At 40.5% G+C, this 15,330-nt stretch overlaps 1 protein-coding gene across 1 annotated transcript in view; it reads right to left on the bottom strand.

Moving 5' to 3' along the window:
* LOC149318197 (cullin-3) overlaps positions 1 to 15,330 on the bottom strand; it is an 87,212-nt gene that overhangs the window by 15,647 nt on the left and 56,235 nt on the right. The window contains exons 8-10 of the mRNA XM_089509220.1: positions 12,716 to 12,892; positions 7,053 to 7,223; positions 6,398 to 6,505 (exon numbers count right to left, since the gene is read on the bottom strand). Of these exons, the coding sequence (XP_089365346.1) occupies positions 6,398 to 6,505; positions 7,053 to 7,223; positions 12,716 to 12,892 (456 nt within the window). The remainder of the gene's footprint in view (positions 1 to 6,397; positions 6,506 to 7,052; positions 7,224 to 12,715; positions 12,893 to 15,330) is intronic.

The following is a 15,330-nucleotide window of genomic DNA, read 5'->3' as shown; positions in this document are numbered from 1 at the left end:
TTAGTATATGCCTTTAAATACTACATGCTGGGGGGGAACACGTAATAATAATAATAATAATAATAATAATAATAATAATAATAATAATTTGTATTTCCCGTCTCAACCTGTGGATTGAGGCAGGATTACAAGAGAATAAAATCAACAATAAAATACAAGATACAGCATTATCTAAAAATACAATCAATAGAACGAACAACAAGACTACTAACAATCACTAAAATGACCAAATTGTCGTCTGTTTTCTATGCTATCAAAGTCAGAAGTGGGACTGTTCTTTTAGATCAGCTATAGAAGGTCAGATGGATAGGCCCACTGGAAGAGATCCGTCTTAAGTGCCTTCTTAAAGGCTTCTAAGGTGGTAATAAGACAGATCCCTTCTGATAAGTTGTTCCATAGTTTAGGGGCCACGGCTGTAAACACTTTATGGGAAGTTGTAACTAGTCTAGTTTTCGTATATTCCAATAATTTCTTCCCTGACATTCTGAGAGTGTGGGGCAGATTGTGTAGGGAGAGGCGTTCCCTTAAGTAACTTGGGCCCAAGTCATGAAGGGCTTTAAAGGTAATGACCAACACTTTGTATTGCGCCCGGATGCTGATCGGCAGCCAATGAAGAGATTTTAATATTGGAGTAATATGGTCTGGTCTTGATGTTCCCATGACCAGTCTGGTTGCAGCGTTTTGGTTCAATTGAAGCTTCCAAACTTGGTACAAAGGTAGCCCCATGTAGAGCGCATTACAGAAATCTAAACAAGAGGTTACTAGTGCATGTACCACTGCTTCAAGGTCCCTCTGAGCCAGGTAGGGGTGCAATTGGCGTATCAACCGAAGCTGGTACCAAGAACTCCTGGCCATCGCCTCCACCTGAGATGACAACTCTAGAGACTAGTCAAGGAGCACTCCCAAACTGCGAACTTCATCCTTGAGGAAAAATGTGACCCCTTCCAGGACTCGCTGGCAATTCTCCATCCCTGGATCAGGGGTACCTATCGCAAACACCTTTGTTTTCTCTGGATTCAGCTTGAGTTTGCATCCAGGCCATTACCGACTCAAGACAGGCATTTAGAGGAGAGATGCCATCCTTGGTCACTGCAGCAGTCAGACATAGTGAAGTAAATGTGGGTGTCATCAGCATACTGCTAACATGTCCTGGACTGCGGCCAGCACACACACAAACCAACGCTGATAGTGATGGCTCAGCAAGAAAGGAGCTGGGAGACAGTCTACAGACCTTTCTGTTAGTCCAAGAGAAGCAAGCCACAAACAAAGCCAGGATACCAGAGTTCATGGAAGTCAGTTCGGTCCAAGGTCAGGGCAGCCAGAAGGTAGCAATAGTCCAGTTAATTCCAAAGTCGTAGGTCCAAGACAAACAAGGGTTCAGGAAACAAGAAGCCAATGCTGACAGCAATCACAAAGAAGGATTCTGCAATAATTGCTGGCAAAGGGTCGGCGCTCTTCAGCTGCTTAAATGAGAAACGCCCTCCCTTGTGCCAGCTGTGGCTTATCAGCAGCTTGCCTCTCTGCAAGCCTCCTGGATCGACGCATACAAGAACTCTCAGTTCTTCTCTGCCTAAAGGAAAGAAACTCCAGGCTTGGTTCTTCCACAGAGTCACCACTAGGCTGCTGAGCCTCAGGAGGGATCTCCACAGAACTAGAACCTTGCTGAGCTTCAAACCCTGGGGCTGGGAGATCAGGGCTGGGGTCTGGCAGGGCAGGATTAGGACCTGGTATAGCCTCCATCTCCTCTTGCACTTGAGGAACCATGGCCTCTTCCTCGTCCTGCTCTTGGCTAGCCATGACATAATACCACGCCCCATGTCTTGGATGATCTCTTCCAGCGGCTTCGTGTAGGGCCTAATACTGTCAGATATTCTACTTGTGGACCTCAATGGAGTCATCTGGGTGGTTACTGATGGAAACAGGATGCTGGCCTAGTTGAACCCTTCATCTGATTCAACAGGACTGTTTACAACCTTACTCTACTTTTATTACTTCAAACAGCATATGTTTTATTTTTAAAAATGCCTTCTAATTATAATCCTACACTTAGTCAGTTTACCACAAACAACAGTATCAGAGTTTTCAGCAATAAGGCTACCAAAGAACAGATGGCACCCTTTACATTTTGATATGGAACAAGCTAAGAGATGCAGAAGGAACAATTCCAATATTCATTTTGCCACATTGTAACATCTTCATTTTACTCATGGCCAAAATGGATGAAGCAGAAGATTCTGACAGAATCTTGCTTCTGTACAAACACATTGCAGAGACACCTGTATCACCATAACCATGATCCTGGGATAGGTGGGTTCATGCCTTCCCCTGCAACATTTCCCTCAATGAAAATATGCATTTTGGGTGTTCGTTGCCCCATTATGCAGATCTCATTTATCTATGTGTCCAAGAGCTGAGCCAGCATGGTGTAATTTTTTGAGTGTTGAGCATTGACTCTGGAGACTCTTGGACATGGAAACTCACCTTTGGAAAATTGCACTATGTCTCAGAAGGAAGGCAAAGGCAAATCCACTCTGAATAAATATTGCAAAGGGAAAACCCATAATAAGCTAAGTCAGAGATACTTTGAAGGCACACATCAACAACAGCAACAGCTGGGGTGTGTGTGTGTGTGTGTGAGAGAGAGAGAGAGAGAGAGAGAGATCTGACCAAGTTTGGATGATAAAATAGAAGATGTACAGAGTCCTAATGGGCTGCTTTAATGAATCAGAGTTGGAAAAGATTACAAGGGCCATCCAGTCCAACTCCCTGCCATGCAGGAAATCACAATCAAAGCACCCCTGACACATGGCCAACCAGCTTCTGTTCAAAGCCATCCAAAGAAGGAGACTCCACTACACTGTCAAACAGCTCTCACTGTCAGGAAGTTCTTCCTAATGTTGAGGTGGGATCTCTCTTCCTGTAGCTTGCATAAAAAAAATTAGTAATAAAACGTTAAGGAATATACACTACAAAAACTGTCAATGGAATAAATACTGCATGATGCTTAACCAAATAAGATGTTTAATTATTTGATTATTTCCCATTACAAAAAGTGGATGTATGCCATCTGCTGGTGAAGCAGTTCAATTAGACTTAGTTGTGAGCCATTCTACAGCTTAGTCCTAAAGCACATGTAACATATCATAGAAAGCAGGCTTTGTGCAGTGGTTTGAGTGTTGGACTATGACTCTGGAGACCAGGGTTTGAATCCCAGCTTGGCCATGGAAACCCAATGGATCACCATTGGCAAGTCATACTCTCCCATCCTCAGATGATGGCAATGCCAAACCCCATCTGAAGAAACTTGCCAAGAAAACCCCATGATAGGTTCACCTTAGGATTACCATAAATCGGAAATGACTTGAAGGCACACAACAACAACTCTTTACAACAATATGATCTATCTGACTACCAACTTACTGCCTTATAAACAGTATGCAATTAATGCAATTTTGAATGAAACTTCCTCACTTCCTCATACAATAAAATGTAGAACCAATGTTGCACACAGTATATCTCTATTTCAGGTCCTAACAAATGCTTCAGGAGTACAGTGAACACAATGTAACACTACTAGTATTTAGATCTTTTGAAGAGTCCAGAAGCCATCAAGTGAATTTTTGAGAGCAGAAGCTGCTATTAGCATAGTACAAAGAAAACATTGTGAATCAATATATAATGTTAGATTTTAGAATTCAGTTTCTAGAAAAAGGTTTCTTTGGCTGGGATTATGTATCTTTTTCCCCCCCATTACAGTCCACCATCCATTTTCACGAGGAATCTGTTCCAGACCCCCCCCCCCCAAAACGGAGATTCACACATATTCAAGCTCCTTAGGCTTGAATGGGGCGCGCCCCATGGGCCCCAATAAGGATAACGGAGATTGCCCCTCCGTGAATAATCAAGAATATGGATCTCAAGTCCGCGAGAAAGGAGAGGTGACTAATTTCAGAGTAAAATGTTCAAGGTCATGCCAGGAATGAAGGAAGAGTCTCTTTTACAGTCAAAGTCAGTTCTCTTTTGGCCTTAAAAGTTACTATGTCTAGAACTATACATGTCACCTGATTCAGTGTGAATCAATATATGATGTTAGATTTTAGAATTCAGTTTCTAGAAAAAAACCACCTTCCAGTCTATCTCATCTTTTAATATTCCTTAGCCTTTTAATGGTTTCTTCCGTTTTCATTGCTCTAACCTATCCTTCCCTCCATCTTGTTTCAATTTGCTATCTTGCCACTTTCCTCCCTCTGCAGCCACTATTGTAGCTTTCAGAAAGTGATTACCCTCCATGATCCTTTTTATCTCCAATGCCCCCAGCTACCTGCCCACATCAAAACCTGATGTCAGACATTGCCAATTTTTCAGACCATACTTTGTGTGTGTGTGACATTCCACAATCTAATAACAATGCAGCAGTGATGCTAGACTCTTCCTTTTGAAATTCAAAAGATGTTGAGAACGTGGAGCATGTCCAGAGAAGGGTGACCAAAATGGTGAAGGATCTGGGAACCATGTTTTATAAGGAAATGCTTAAGGAGCTGGGTATGTTTTGCATGGAGAAGAGATGGTTAAGAGATGATATGATAGCCCTGTTTAAATATTTGAAGTGATGTTATACTGAGGATGAAACAAGCTTGTTTTCTGCAGCTCCAGAGAATAGGACCCGGAGCAATGGATTCAAACTACAGGCTTCAGAATTTCAGTTGGCTTGATACAGAATATTACATTCTTTCAGCACAAAAACACTTTAATGAAAAAGGAAACATGAGAAGATCTAATCTGTCATAATAGTCACTTCTTTTTGCTCCAATTTCATTTGGATCCGAGTGGCAGTAGGGAGATCAGTCACTGTTAGAGAATGACTGGGAAAGGGGGGAAAAGATCCCAAGAGTAAACAGAGGGATGATTGGTGAGAGTAATAGATTTTGGCCTACAACTGCCCAGTCTCAAAAGGGAAATGTATTGTTACTTTAAAACAGCAATCAGTTGTCAATGACACTTTCTATCCCTGCTGCAATGACTCTCCCGAGAGTCTCTGTTTCCATAGAGGAAAGCTGAGAAATGGCTACCATATCAAGTTTAATAATAATAATATTTATTTACTTATACCCCGCTCTTCAGCCAAAAGGCTAGAAGGACCAGGTGCACAAAATCACTCCAAAACCAAGATGATAAGGTTTTGGAGAGAATCTCTGGAGGGCTGTAACTGGAATGAAGTACTGTTAATTACAGCCTTGACACAGACTGGTAACAGTTATTCGCACTCCCATTTGGATTATGGAAATTCACTATATACAAAGTTCTCTTTGAAAACAGTCCAAAAACCTTCTGTTAGCCCAAAAACAAAGCCGGTAGGCTGTTAACTGGGACTGGCTGATATAATCATGTGCTCTACCATCTGCACTGGCTACCAATCTGTTTCCAGGCCCAATTCAAAATGCTGTTTTAAACCTCACAGTCCAGAAACCTCCTGTTTGCGTAAAAATAAGGCAGGTAAGCTTTTAATTGTGACTGGCTGATACAATAATGTTATCCCTGTGCTCTGTCACCTGCACTGGCTACCAATTTAGTACAGCAGTATACTGTATAGTTGCCTAGATTATTGATCTTTCTACAGCAAAAGTTCAAGGAACACTATGTTTTTTGCAAGTCTGCCTTTGGAAATTTCAGCTAGTTCAAACTATGGCACTGAATACTAACAGGAGCATGCCGCTGTGAATATGTATTATGTCAGCTCATAAGGAACAGTAATGGTTCATAGTTTATCTGACAAATTCAAAATGCTGGTTTCTACCTTCAAAGCCCTGAAAGATATGCAATGAACCAAATGCCACTTTCTAAACCTAGCCACAGTTGAGATCTTCATCAGAATCTTTTCTCTTTGTGCCTTCATCTATGGAAATAAGTAAAGTATCCAGCAGGGAGATAGTATTTCCTCTAGATGCACCAGTTTTAGAAATCACTCCCCAAGGAACACTTGCCTGAAAACACTGGTCCCTTTTAGGAGTCACACAAAGTCTGTTCTCTTTCTCTGTGTTTAATACCATGGCTGATTTGAATTCTTTATTGTGAGATGCAGTTATTTTTCAACTGAAAATATTACTCTGTTATTTAGCTGCTCCTTTTTGTTTCATTTTGTGTGTGTGTATTAAAATCATGCTGTTTTATATTAACAATATTTCATTATTTTGCATTTTGTCTGAAACTGCACTGAATGTTAACCTGTAAACAAGTGGCACACAATTATATAAAAAAATAAGCCAGAAATTCAATGCTGTATTAAGAACTAAGTTTTATTTTACTACTGTGTTCAGAATATGTGTGAAAAAGAAACAGAAATGTGAGAAATCAGCATTCAGATACTAGTGAGAGAGCAAACCAACAATTCATTTCTTACCCCTGTTGCCTGTAGATGTTGCCTAAATTCATCCATTGTTGTGTTTGAGATGCTCATGTCCCTGAACATTCCTTCCAGTTTTGATGTGAACTGACATCCACATTCAGTCTGCAAAAAAGAATGGCATTATTTATGGCATATCAAGCCAGCTATTCAGAATCACAAAATAGAGGAGATATTTGTGTACTTTCCCCCCAATAATTTCAAATTATGACAAAAAAGAATATTCCACCAAGTAGTACATTAAACACCCATGTTGGAGTCATAATGTTAATTTATGTCACGATTTACACCAATCCATAATCTACAGAAAAATTTTATTAAATGGATGCAAAGGAATGGAAATAGAAAATAGCAATATATCTATCAAATCTCTCCAAAAAGACAAATAGATTTGGGTGTTAAAATGCTGCGGGCTGACCATATAAAACTATTTTCAATTGAGAATGAAAATGATTAGAGGCCTAATTTTAGTATTTAGAAACATAACTATTTAGTATTGTCAGATCTGACAGCTGAAATACACTGGCAAGTCCTAATATAACTGCAATTATCCACTTTAGGTATTATTATACCAACTGAATGTTGACATGAAACCAGAAAGATTTTTTTAAAAAACTACTAAGCAGAAGAGGATTGTAGGGACTGACCTTACCTTTAATTTAGAAATCATATTTTTCTCTGAGTCATCTGAAACACTTTTGTTGGTCAGAAGCCTCCTTGCCAAGTGCTGTTTATAGTATCGTTCAAATACATCCTTCTCTTGCATAAACCTAAACAGAACCATTGCCTTATCCAATATAGTCTCTACCTCTTGCTCAGTTAGCTGTAAAGACAAAAACAAAATAACGTGAATAGTGCCAATTGCTGTTGATACAAAGTGTGCCCACAAAATTCCATGATTAAAGAATAACACTGACAGCTCAATCCAACGAATGTTTTGGCAGACATAATTTCACTGTGTTCAACCAATTTTATTCCCATACAGTGTACAAAGGATTACAACCACAGACCTTTTAGGACAGTTTCATGTTTCCTATGGAAATCACACTTTCTGTGACTAACTTGGCCCTTATTGGAATAAACACTATTCCGAATGGACAAATGTGATCCTGCCTCGATCCATCTGGGAGAGGTGGGAAAATAATAATAATAATAATAATTATTATTATTATTATTATTATTATTCCCATGTTTTTACGCTACACCAGGCCACACTAGTCAAAAATGGATTTTAATTTGTTGGGTTCCCCTTCCCCATAGGATTCTTAATCACAGTTTCAGGTAGTGGTTCTAAGTGATCTCACACTACTGGATGCCTCCAGGAGTGGCAAGTTACCCATTTTGGGCAATTTCCTCATAAATTTGTATGTGTGGTTGGGTGTCCCTGAAGAGAGCACAAGCAGACTGAGGTTTCCCCACTCCTGCACTAAATAAATATATATATATATATATTTAGACAAGACAATTGACAAATGGCAGGACAAACAAATCAAAGTTCCTTCTATCATATATACTAGCCATCTCTCAACTTTTGAGTATAACTATACAATATGTGTTACAATGGACAGTGGTGCTTCAGACACTTGTTCTTTAAAGAGGTTCTTAAAAAACTAAGATGTCAAGACTACAGGATAATAAATTAGAAACAGGAAAGTAGTACTCCTCACTCCTGGAACCTTCTTCCCCCGCAAGCAAGGGCCATCACTTCTTTAACCAGCTTCAAAACGGAGTTGAAGACCATCCTGTTCAGAGAAGCGTTCCCAGGCATTGCATAATTGTCGCTTGCTACTTGATGTTCTTTTGATGCCTGTTTTATCAAACCATTTCATGTATTGCTATGTACTTTATATGTATTAGCCTACTAGCCCCACCACCTTTCCCTTTTCCTTTTATGTCATGTCTTTTTAGATTGTAAGCCTGAGGGCAGGGAACCATCTAATTAAAAAGATTGTATGTACAGCACTGTGTAAATTTACAGCGCTTTATAAATAAAGGTTAATAATAATAATAATAATAATAATAATAATAATATAATGTTTATTTGAAGTTAATTGCTTCATATGTACTGCAGAAATGGGCAATATTACTGTAAAAGATTGCATCTGAGCCTCATTACAATGGGGGATGCACCTGGCTGCTAGGTGCTGAAATCTTGGGGGGGGGGGGCAGGTAAAATTATGCATTTTAGAGGCCATGGCATCAACTTGAACATTCCAGATTTCTCTTTCAAAAACAAGGCCTACAGAGGGCATATACACCTTGTATTAAAGTAGACAAATGCTTCTGGGTGATAGCAAGTAACTGATCTGGTTTAATACTTGATGTGTGTGTAGGATCCTAAGGGCAACTACTGCCACAAATATCGCCAATCAATCATGTTCCTAAAAGGCTCTTGCTATTTCACATGTTTTATGGATCTTACTGCTCTTCTCCAGCAGATACTTGCAGTTGCCCCTTCTTTTATTTTAATGTACAGTTGGTCCTCCTTACAGGTGGGCTTGTGTTTCCTGGCTTTGAGCTTACAAAGAAGGCAAACCCTGCCAGAAATAGTGGGGCGCATACTTGCGCCACGCATCCCATGCACCACCGTGAGCATGCACCCCATTATTTTCTATGGGGCTTGAGTATACATACTTTTCCCCATATGTGGGGTGTGTGTTCCAGAATGGATCCTCCGTGTATGGGGAGAGTGGACTGTACTACAATACTGCCATCCCCATGGATATAAAAATTTGTGGATGCTCAAGTCCCATCATATACAATGGTGTCCCTTGTATAAATGGGCATAATCAATGTTTACTTTTTGCGGTTTTGTTGTTGAATATTTTTAAACTGTGGATGGTTGAATCTGTGATCACAAAATCCATGGATGCAGTGGGCCAACCGTATTATAAAACCAAATCTTAAAACAGTCTCTCCACATGCAATCTCTTTCCCTACTTCAAGAATGCAGATCTTCCCTCTTCTCCAAACATGAATCTTGGTTCTCCTCAGCGTCTCTCCACTCTCACTACTAATCACGATCCATATGCAAATTTCCTCCATCTAACATCTAACCTGCCAACAAAGCTTCATGAACTTTATCTATAGCTGACTTACAACCTCAGAAGGCAACCATAAACCTCCTTTGAACAAATCTTGCCAAGAAAACCGCACAATAGGTTCACCTTTTGTTATTGCTATCCACCTTTGGGACAATCTTGACCCATAGTGACCTTGTAGATGAGACATCTCCAAGACACCTTGTCCTCCACTACTCTGCCTAGTTCCTGTACATTCATACCTGTGACCTCCTTAATAAAGTCCTTCCAATTAGCATGAAGGCCTTCCTCTCTTTCTGCTTCCCTCCATCTTTCCGAGCACTATTGTTTTTTCCAGTGATCATGCCTTCTCATGATGTTGCCAAAGTACAATAGCCTCAGTTTAGTCATCTTGGGTTCCAGAGAGCTTTCTCATTTGACCTGTTCTAGGACCCATTTGTTTGACTTCTTGGCTGTCCATGGAATCCTCAGCACTCTTCTTCAGCACATTTCGAATGAATTGATTTTTTTAGGGACACCATAAGTCGGAAACGACTTGAAGGCACACAACAGCAACAACAACAAATAAGAACTCAAAGTTCCTTTACATATTATGTAACATAAGGTGCCCCAGGCACTTGCTCTAAGTGGCAGAAGAAGTACAAAGCACTCGCTTCTGCACCCTTCCCATTTCCCCTCCTCTTAGGGGGATGAAGAGTACGATGCATAATGCTTTGATGGTCAGGAAACTGAAACCCATTGTTTTCATGAAGTTCCTTAGCTGAATTTCATCAGGCAGAGTCACAGACAGGGGTGGGGGGGAGAGAGATAAATAGTATGGGATACAAGGCACAGGAGTTGTCCTGTAAACTCTTCAGTTCTTTTGCTCTGCTCATCACTGACTAAGTCTCAACCCCCCACCCCCACCCTTGGTGATATTTCCCATGAAGCTACGCCCTTCTTAGAAAAAAAAGTTATCCATCTGTGGCTTAGTACCTATATTTGTTTCTGATATAGACTCAAAGTTTATTACTTTTCCCCCTATAAAACCCTAAGTCTGACCAAAAGTGAATGGTTGGACACTTATATTCATCAGCTGGCTCAATAAATGATATATAGATCTTTATATATTATAATTATCCAAGGGTACTAAAAGAACTGGCAAATGTAATATCGGAGCCATTGGTAATCATATTTGAAAACTCCTGGAAAACAGGAGAAATCCCAGCAGACTGGAGGAGGGCAAATGTTGTCCCCATCTTCAAAAAGGGAAAAAAGAGGATCCCAACAATTATCGTCCAGTTAGTCTGACATCAATACCAGGAAAGATTCTGGAGCAGATCATTAAACAGAGAGTCTGTGAACATCTAGAAGGCAATGCCATAATCACAAAAAGTCAACATGGGTTTCAGAGAAACAAGTCATGCCAAACAAATCTGATCTCTTTCTTTGATAAAATTACCAGCTTGGTAGATGAAGGGAATGCTGTGGATATAGTATATCTTGATTTCAGTAAGGCCTTTGAAAGGTTTCCCATGACATACTTGCAAACAAGCTTGTAAAATGTGGGCTAGACAAAGTAACTGTTAAATGGATCTGTAATTGGTTGACCGGCCGAACCCAAAGGGTGTTCAACAATGACTCTTTTTCATCCTGGAGAGAAGTGACCAGTGGGGTCCCACAGGGCTCTGTCCTGGGCCCAGTGTTATTCAATATCTTTATCAATGACTTGGATGACAGAATTGGGAGCATACTTATCAAATTTGCAGATGACACCAAATTAGGAGGAATAGCTAATACTCCAGAGGACAGGATCAACATTCAAAATGACCTGAATAGACTAGAAAGCTGGGCCAATACTAACAAAATGAATTTCAACACGGAGAAATGTAAGGTACTGCACTTAGGACGGAAAAATGAAATGCACAGATATAGGATGGGGAGCACCTGGCTGAACGAGACAACATGTGAAAGGGATCTAGGAGTCCAAGTAGACCACAAGTTGAACAGTGTGATGCGGCAGCTAAAAAGGCCAATGCAATTTTAGGTTGCATCAATAAAAGTATTGTGTCTAGATCAAGAGAAGTAATAGCGCCACTGTATTCTGCTTTGGTCAGGCCCCACCTGGAATACTGTGTCCAGTTCTGGGCACCACAATTCAAAAAGGACATTGAGAAATTGGAGCGTGTCCAGAGGAGGGCGACTAAAATGGTGAAAGGTCTGGAAACCTTGCCCTATGAGGAACGACTCAGGGAGTTGGGGATGTTTAGCCTGGAGAAGAGAAGGTTAAGAGGTGATATGATAGCCCTGTTTAAATATTTGAAAGGCTGTCATATTGAGGAGGGAGCAAGCTTGTTTTCTGCTGATCCAGAGAACAGGACCCGGAACAATGGATGCAAGCTACAGGAAAAGAGATTCCACCTCAACATTAGGAAGAACTTCCTGACAGTAAGGGCTGTTCGACAGTGGAACACACTCCCTTGGAGTGTAGTGGCGTCTCCTTCCTTGGAGGTCTTTAAGCAGAGGCTGGATGGCCATCTGTTGGGGATGCTTTGATTTGGATTTCCTGCATGGCAGGGGGTTGGACTGGATGGCCCTTGCGGTCTCTTCCAACTCTATGATTCTATGATTCTATAATCCACCCCACACACTCAGGTCGTCTGGGAGGAATCTGTTGCAACCCATAAAAATTAGACTGTCTGCAACCACCCAGAAGGCCTTTTCGGTGAAAATTAGGGAATGGCCTGCCAGAAGACATGCGTTTGTTTAAAAAGCTGTTAAGACAGATCTCTTCTGGTAGGCCTTCCCTGAATAGATACCTGGCCACCAAAAAAAGTCTAATTTGTTTACCCCTAATTCTGCTGTTGCTATTGTTTATCTGTTTTGCCTATTATTTTAAATTATGTTTTAAACTGTAAGTTGTTTAATTGTATTTTAGGGGGGGTGGAATTGCGGGATATGGGGATGTATGTTTGAATCTTGTAAGCCACCCTGTTGTGTTGCACAGAGGGCAGGGATAAAAATATATTATTATTATTTCCTGCAAAGGCGCTATACATTAGAATACTGTAAAAGAAAAGAAAATGTGTTAATAGTCTGTCCTCTTTCAATCATTTTTCTGCCTTTTAAAAATGAACACCTGTCTGGCTTTTGTGGCTGCAAAGTTATTTTTTGACAACTATACAGAATTTGTTTACTCAACTGGATTTTAGAAGTTATATAGCATACACAAATACAGGTTTAAATGCTGTTTTATTAAAAATTTGCATAGCTATAACTGAAAAAGTATACTTACTCCTTTGACTCCTTTTTTTAGCTTGTCATCAATAAATAATGAGAGATACTCTGGAGATCTGGAGTTGAGGTTGAGGAAATATTCAAAGTCACCCGCAATAGTTTGTTTGAAGAGTCTGTCATTATTAAAAGATTCTTGAAGGAAGCGGTCAAATCTACTCTTCAAATCCAGCAAACCCTTCAAAAACAAAGTATAATTTTAGTTTTCGAATTTCTAATACATGCTCTAGCAAAATCATATCTGCTATTGAGATTAGATGACTGAATGTCATTTGCTAAGCAAACCAAGATTTCTAACCACGTGCTGACAAAATAATTGATAATTATGTTAATGAAAATGGAAAGTCTATTATTACTAGAGAATTTATGCTCTTTTCAAGGAATTAATATGAAAAACATCTTTCCTCCTGAACTGGAAAGGCACTCGCATAATCTTTATTTCCCAAGAAAGGGCTCCTCCACTCATTATCCAAAAACTCTAATCTAATGCAGCATGTAAAGTAAAAAAAATTCCTTGATGTCAGGGAATCCCACTGAATGGTCTCCTACATGATAGAAAAGTTCAGAACAAAAGGAATAGGAAATAAGTTGTGATTTTTTAATCAACTGATTATGGGGAAGACAAAGACATAATTACAGCACCAAAGAGAAAACATAGCTATCTTCCTTGACTTAAGAACATTAATTATTTTTACTCTGCATGGAATTTCCATTTGTCTTTGGAGAATAGATAGCACGGGAATGTCAAAAAAGCCATGCATCATCCCAGGATGGAAAAACCAGAGCAACAACACCAAGAAATTGACTCTTGGAGCACGTAAAACCTTCTGCAGGACATATCGCTCCCTAAAGACGCACCTGGATAAGGCATAAATGTTCATCTTAATAATGGCCCCATACAGACAGGCCAAAATAAAGCTGTTTTGGGACACTTTGGAGGTATGCTGTTTAAATGTTGCAAGCGTCCTAAGAGTCCGGAAGCCACACCAAAGCCATGATCCAGTCCTAAAGACTCGAGCACAGCTTTGGCGCAGCTTCCAGACTCTTAGGACGCATGCAACATTTAAACAGTATACCGCCAAAGTGCCCCAAAGCAGCTTTATTTTAGCAGTCTGTATGAGGCCAATGTTAGTAAGGCTATGCACTGATGACTGAGCAGCTTCCTATGTTCCTCAAAGAACATCCTTCCCAGAGATCAGATATAGTGGTGATACCTCTTTAGTGTGCAATAATACTTTCAAGAGCTTTATGTTGTTCTCTTGCTCAACAGGAGACATATAGATATATATTGGCTGTTAAAACTCTCTGGCAAGAATTGATTTCTTGAAAGAAACAATGACAGTAGTGAGCTCATGTAAAATTAGATTGCTCTGCATATCTCCAAAGATATTTACTCTCTAGAAAACTAAGATAGAATATAGGCAAAGGAGGGGAAGGTCTGCTCCACAGCTCTGGGGATAATCAAATTGCTCTTTGGATGTGGATCCCCCCCCCCCCCCAAAAAAAAAAAAACATTTGAACAGCTCTCAGCATAATTATGTCTTTGGGGGTGATATGGGAAAAATTAGTATCCTGCTCCTGTGCAATGCCATGTCGGTTAGGAATAAAAGCCATATAATTTACGATCTATTAGAAGAGGAAAACGCTGACCTGGCATGTTTTATAGAAACCTGGCTGGGGGAAGATAGTAGTGTGACCTGGGGATTTTGTTGGCATACTGTCCACCCCGTTGTCTAACAGACTCCCTGGCCAAGCTGACACAGCTGGTCTTGGTGCTGGAGTCTCCTAGGCTTCTTGTCCTGTGGGACCGCAACATCCCCTTCGGGTTCAGCTCATTAGATGTAACAGGGGTAACTCAGGAGTTCATGACTTCCATGAGCCTTTCCCAACTGGTCTCAGGGCCAATACATTGTGCTGGTAATACACTCGATGTGGTCTTTAGTATGGATCGGGAAAAGCCATGGGCAGAGGTGATTCAGACCTCTGCTCTGTCCTGGTCAAGGTATGACTGAAGGCCATATCCCCCTCGGGGGTGGAGGACCTATTAGAATGGTCCGCCCTTGAAAGCTGATGGAACTGGCTAGGCTTTAGGAGGCCCTAGAAGGTTTTATGGTTGGAAATGACGGTGATTCTGTCAAAGCCTTGGTTGATACCTGGAATAACGATCTTACCAGGGCTATAGACATTATTGCCCTTGAGCATTCTTTTCGGCCTGCTTCTAATAGGAAACCATGGTACACGCAAGATCTTAGTAAAATGAAGCAGGCCGCTCAACAAATAGAGTGCCACTGGCGGAAACATCAATGCTTGTCTGACAACACACGCCATAGAGACTTTTTGGATTCCTATGGAGTGGCAATAGATGCAACAAATAATTCGTTCTATACTGCACATATTGCGTCTGCAGAGTCTCGTGCAGAAGAGATGTTCAGGGTGGTAAAAGAGCTGACCCAACTGCCTCCCACCCTGAACCCTCTATTGGAACCAACTATAGCCTGCTGTGATGCTTTTAATGACTTTTTTGCAGATAAAAGCTCTCAGATAAGAGCTGATCTGGATGTGGGCATTACAAGAAAAACAGTAATAATAATAACTTTATTACGGCCATTTGGCCAG

The sequence above is a fragment of the Sceloporus occidentalis genome, unplaced genomic scaffold (genome assembly GCF_023333645.1).
Source record: "Sceloporus occidentalis isolate IW3139 unplaced genomic scaffold, rSceOcc1.0.p SCAF_2, whole genome shotgun sequence".
Classification (NCBI taxonomy): domain Eukaryota; kingdom Metazoa; phylum Chordata; class Lepidosauria; order Squamata; family Phrynosomatidae; genus Sceloporus; species Sceloporus occidentalis.
Note: the sequence above shows the minus strand (reverse complement) of the source record. Positions and strands in the feature narration are given on the sequence as shown.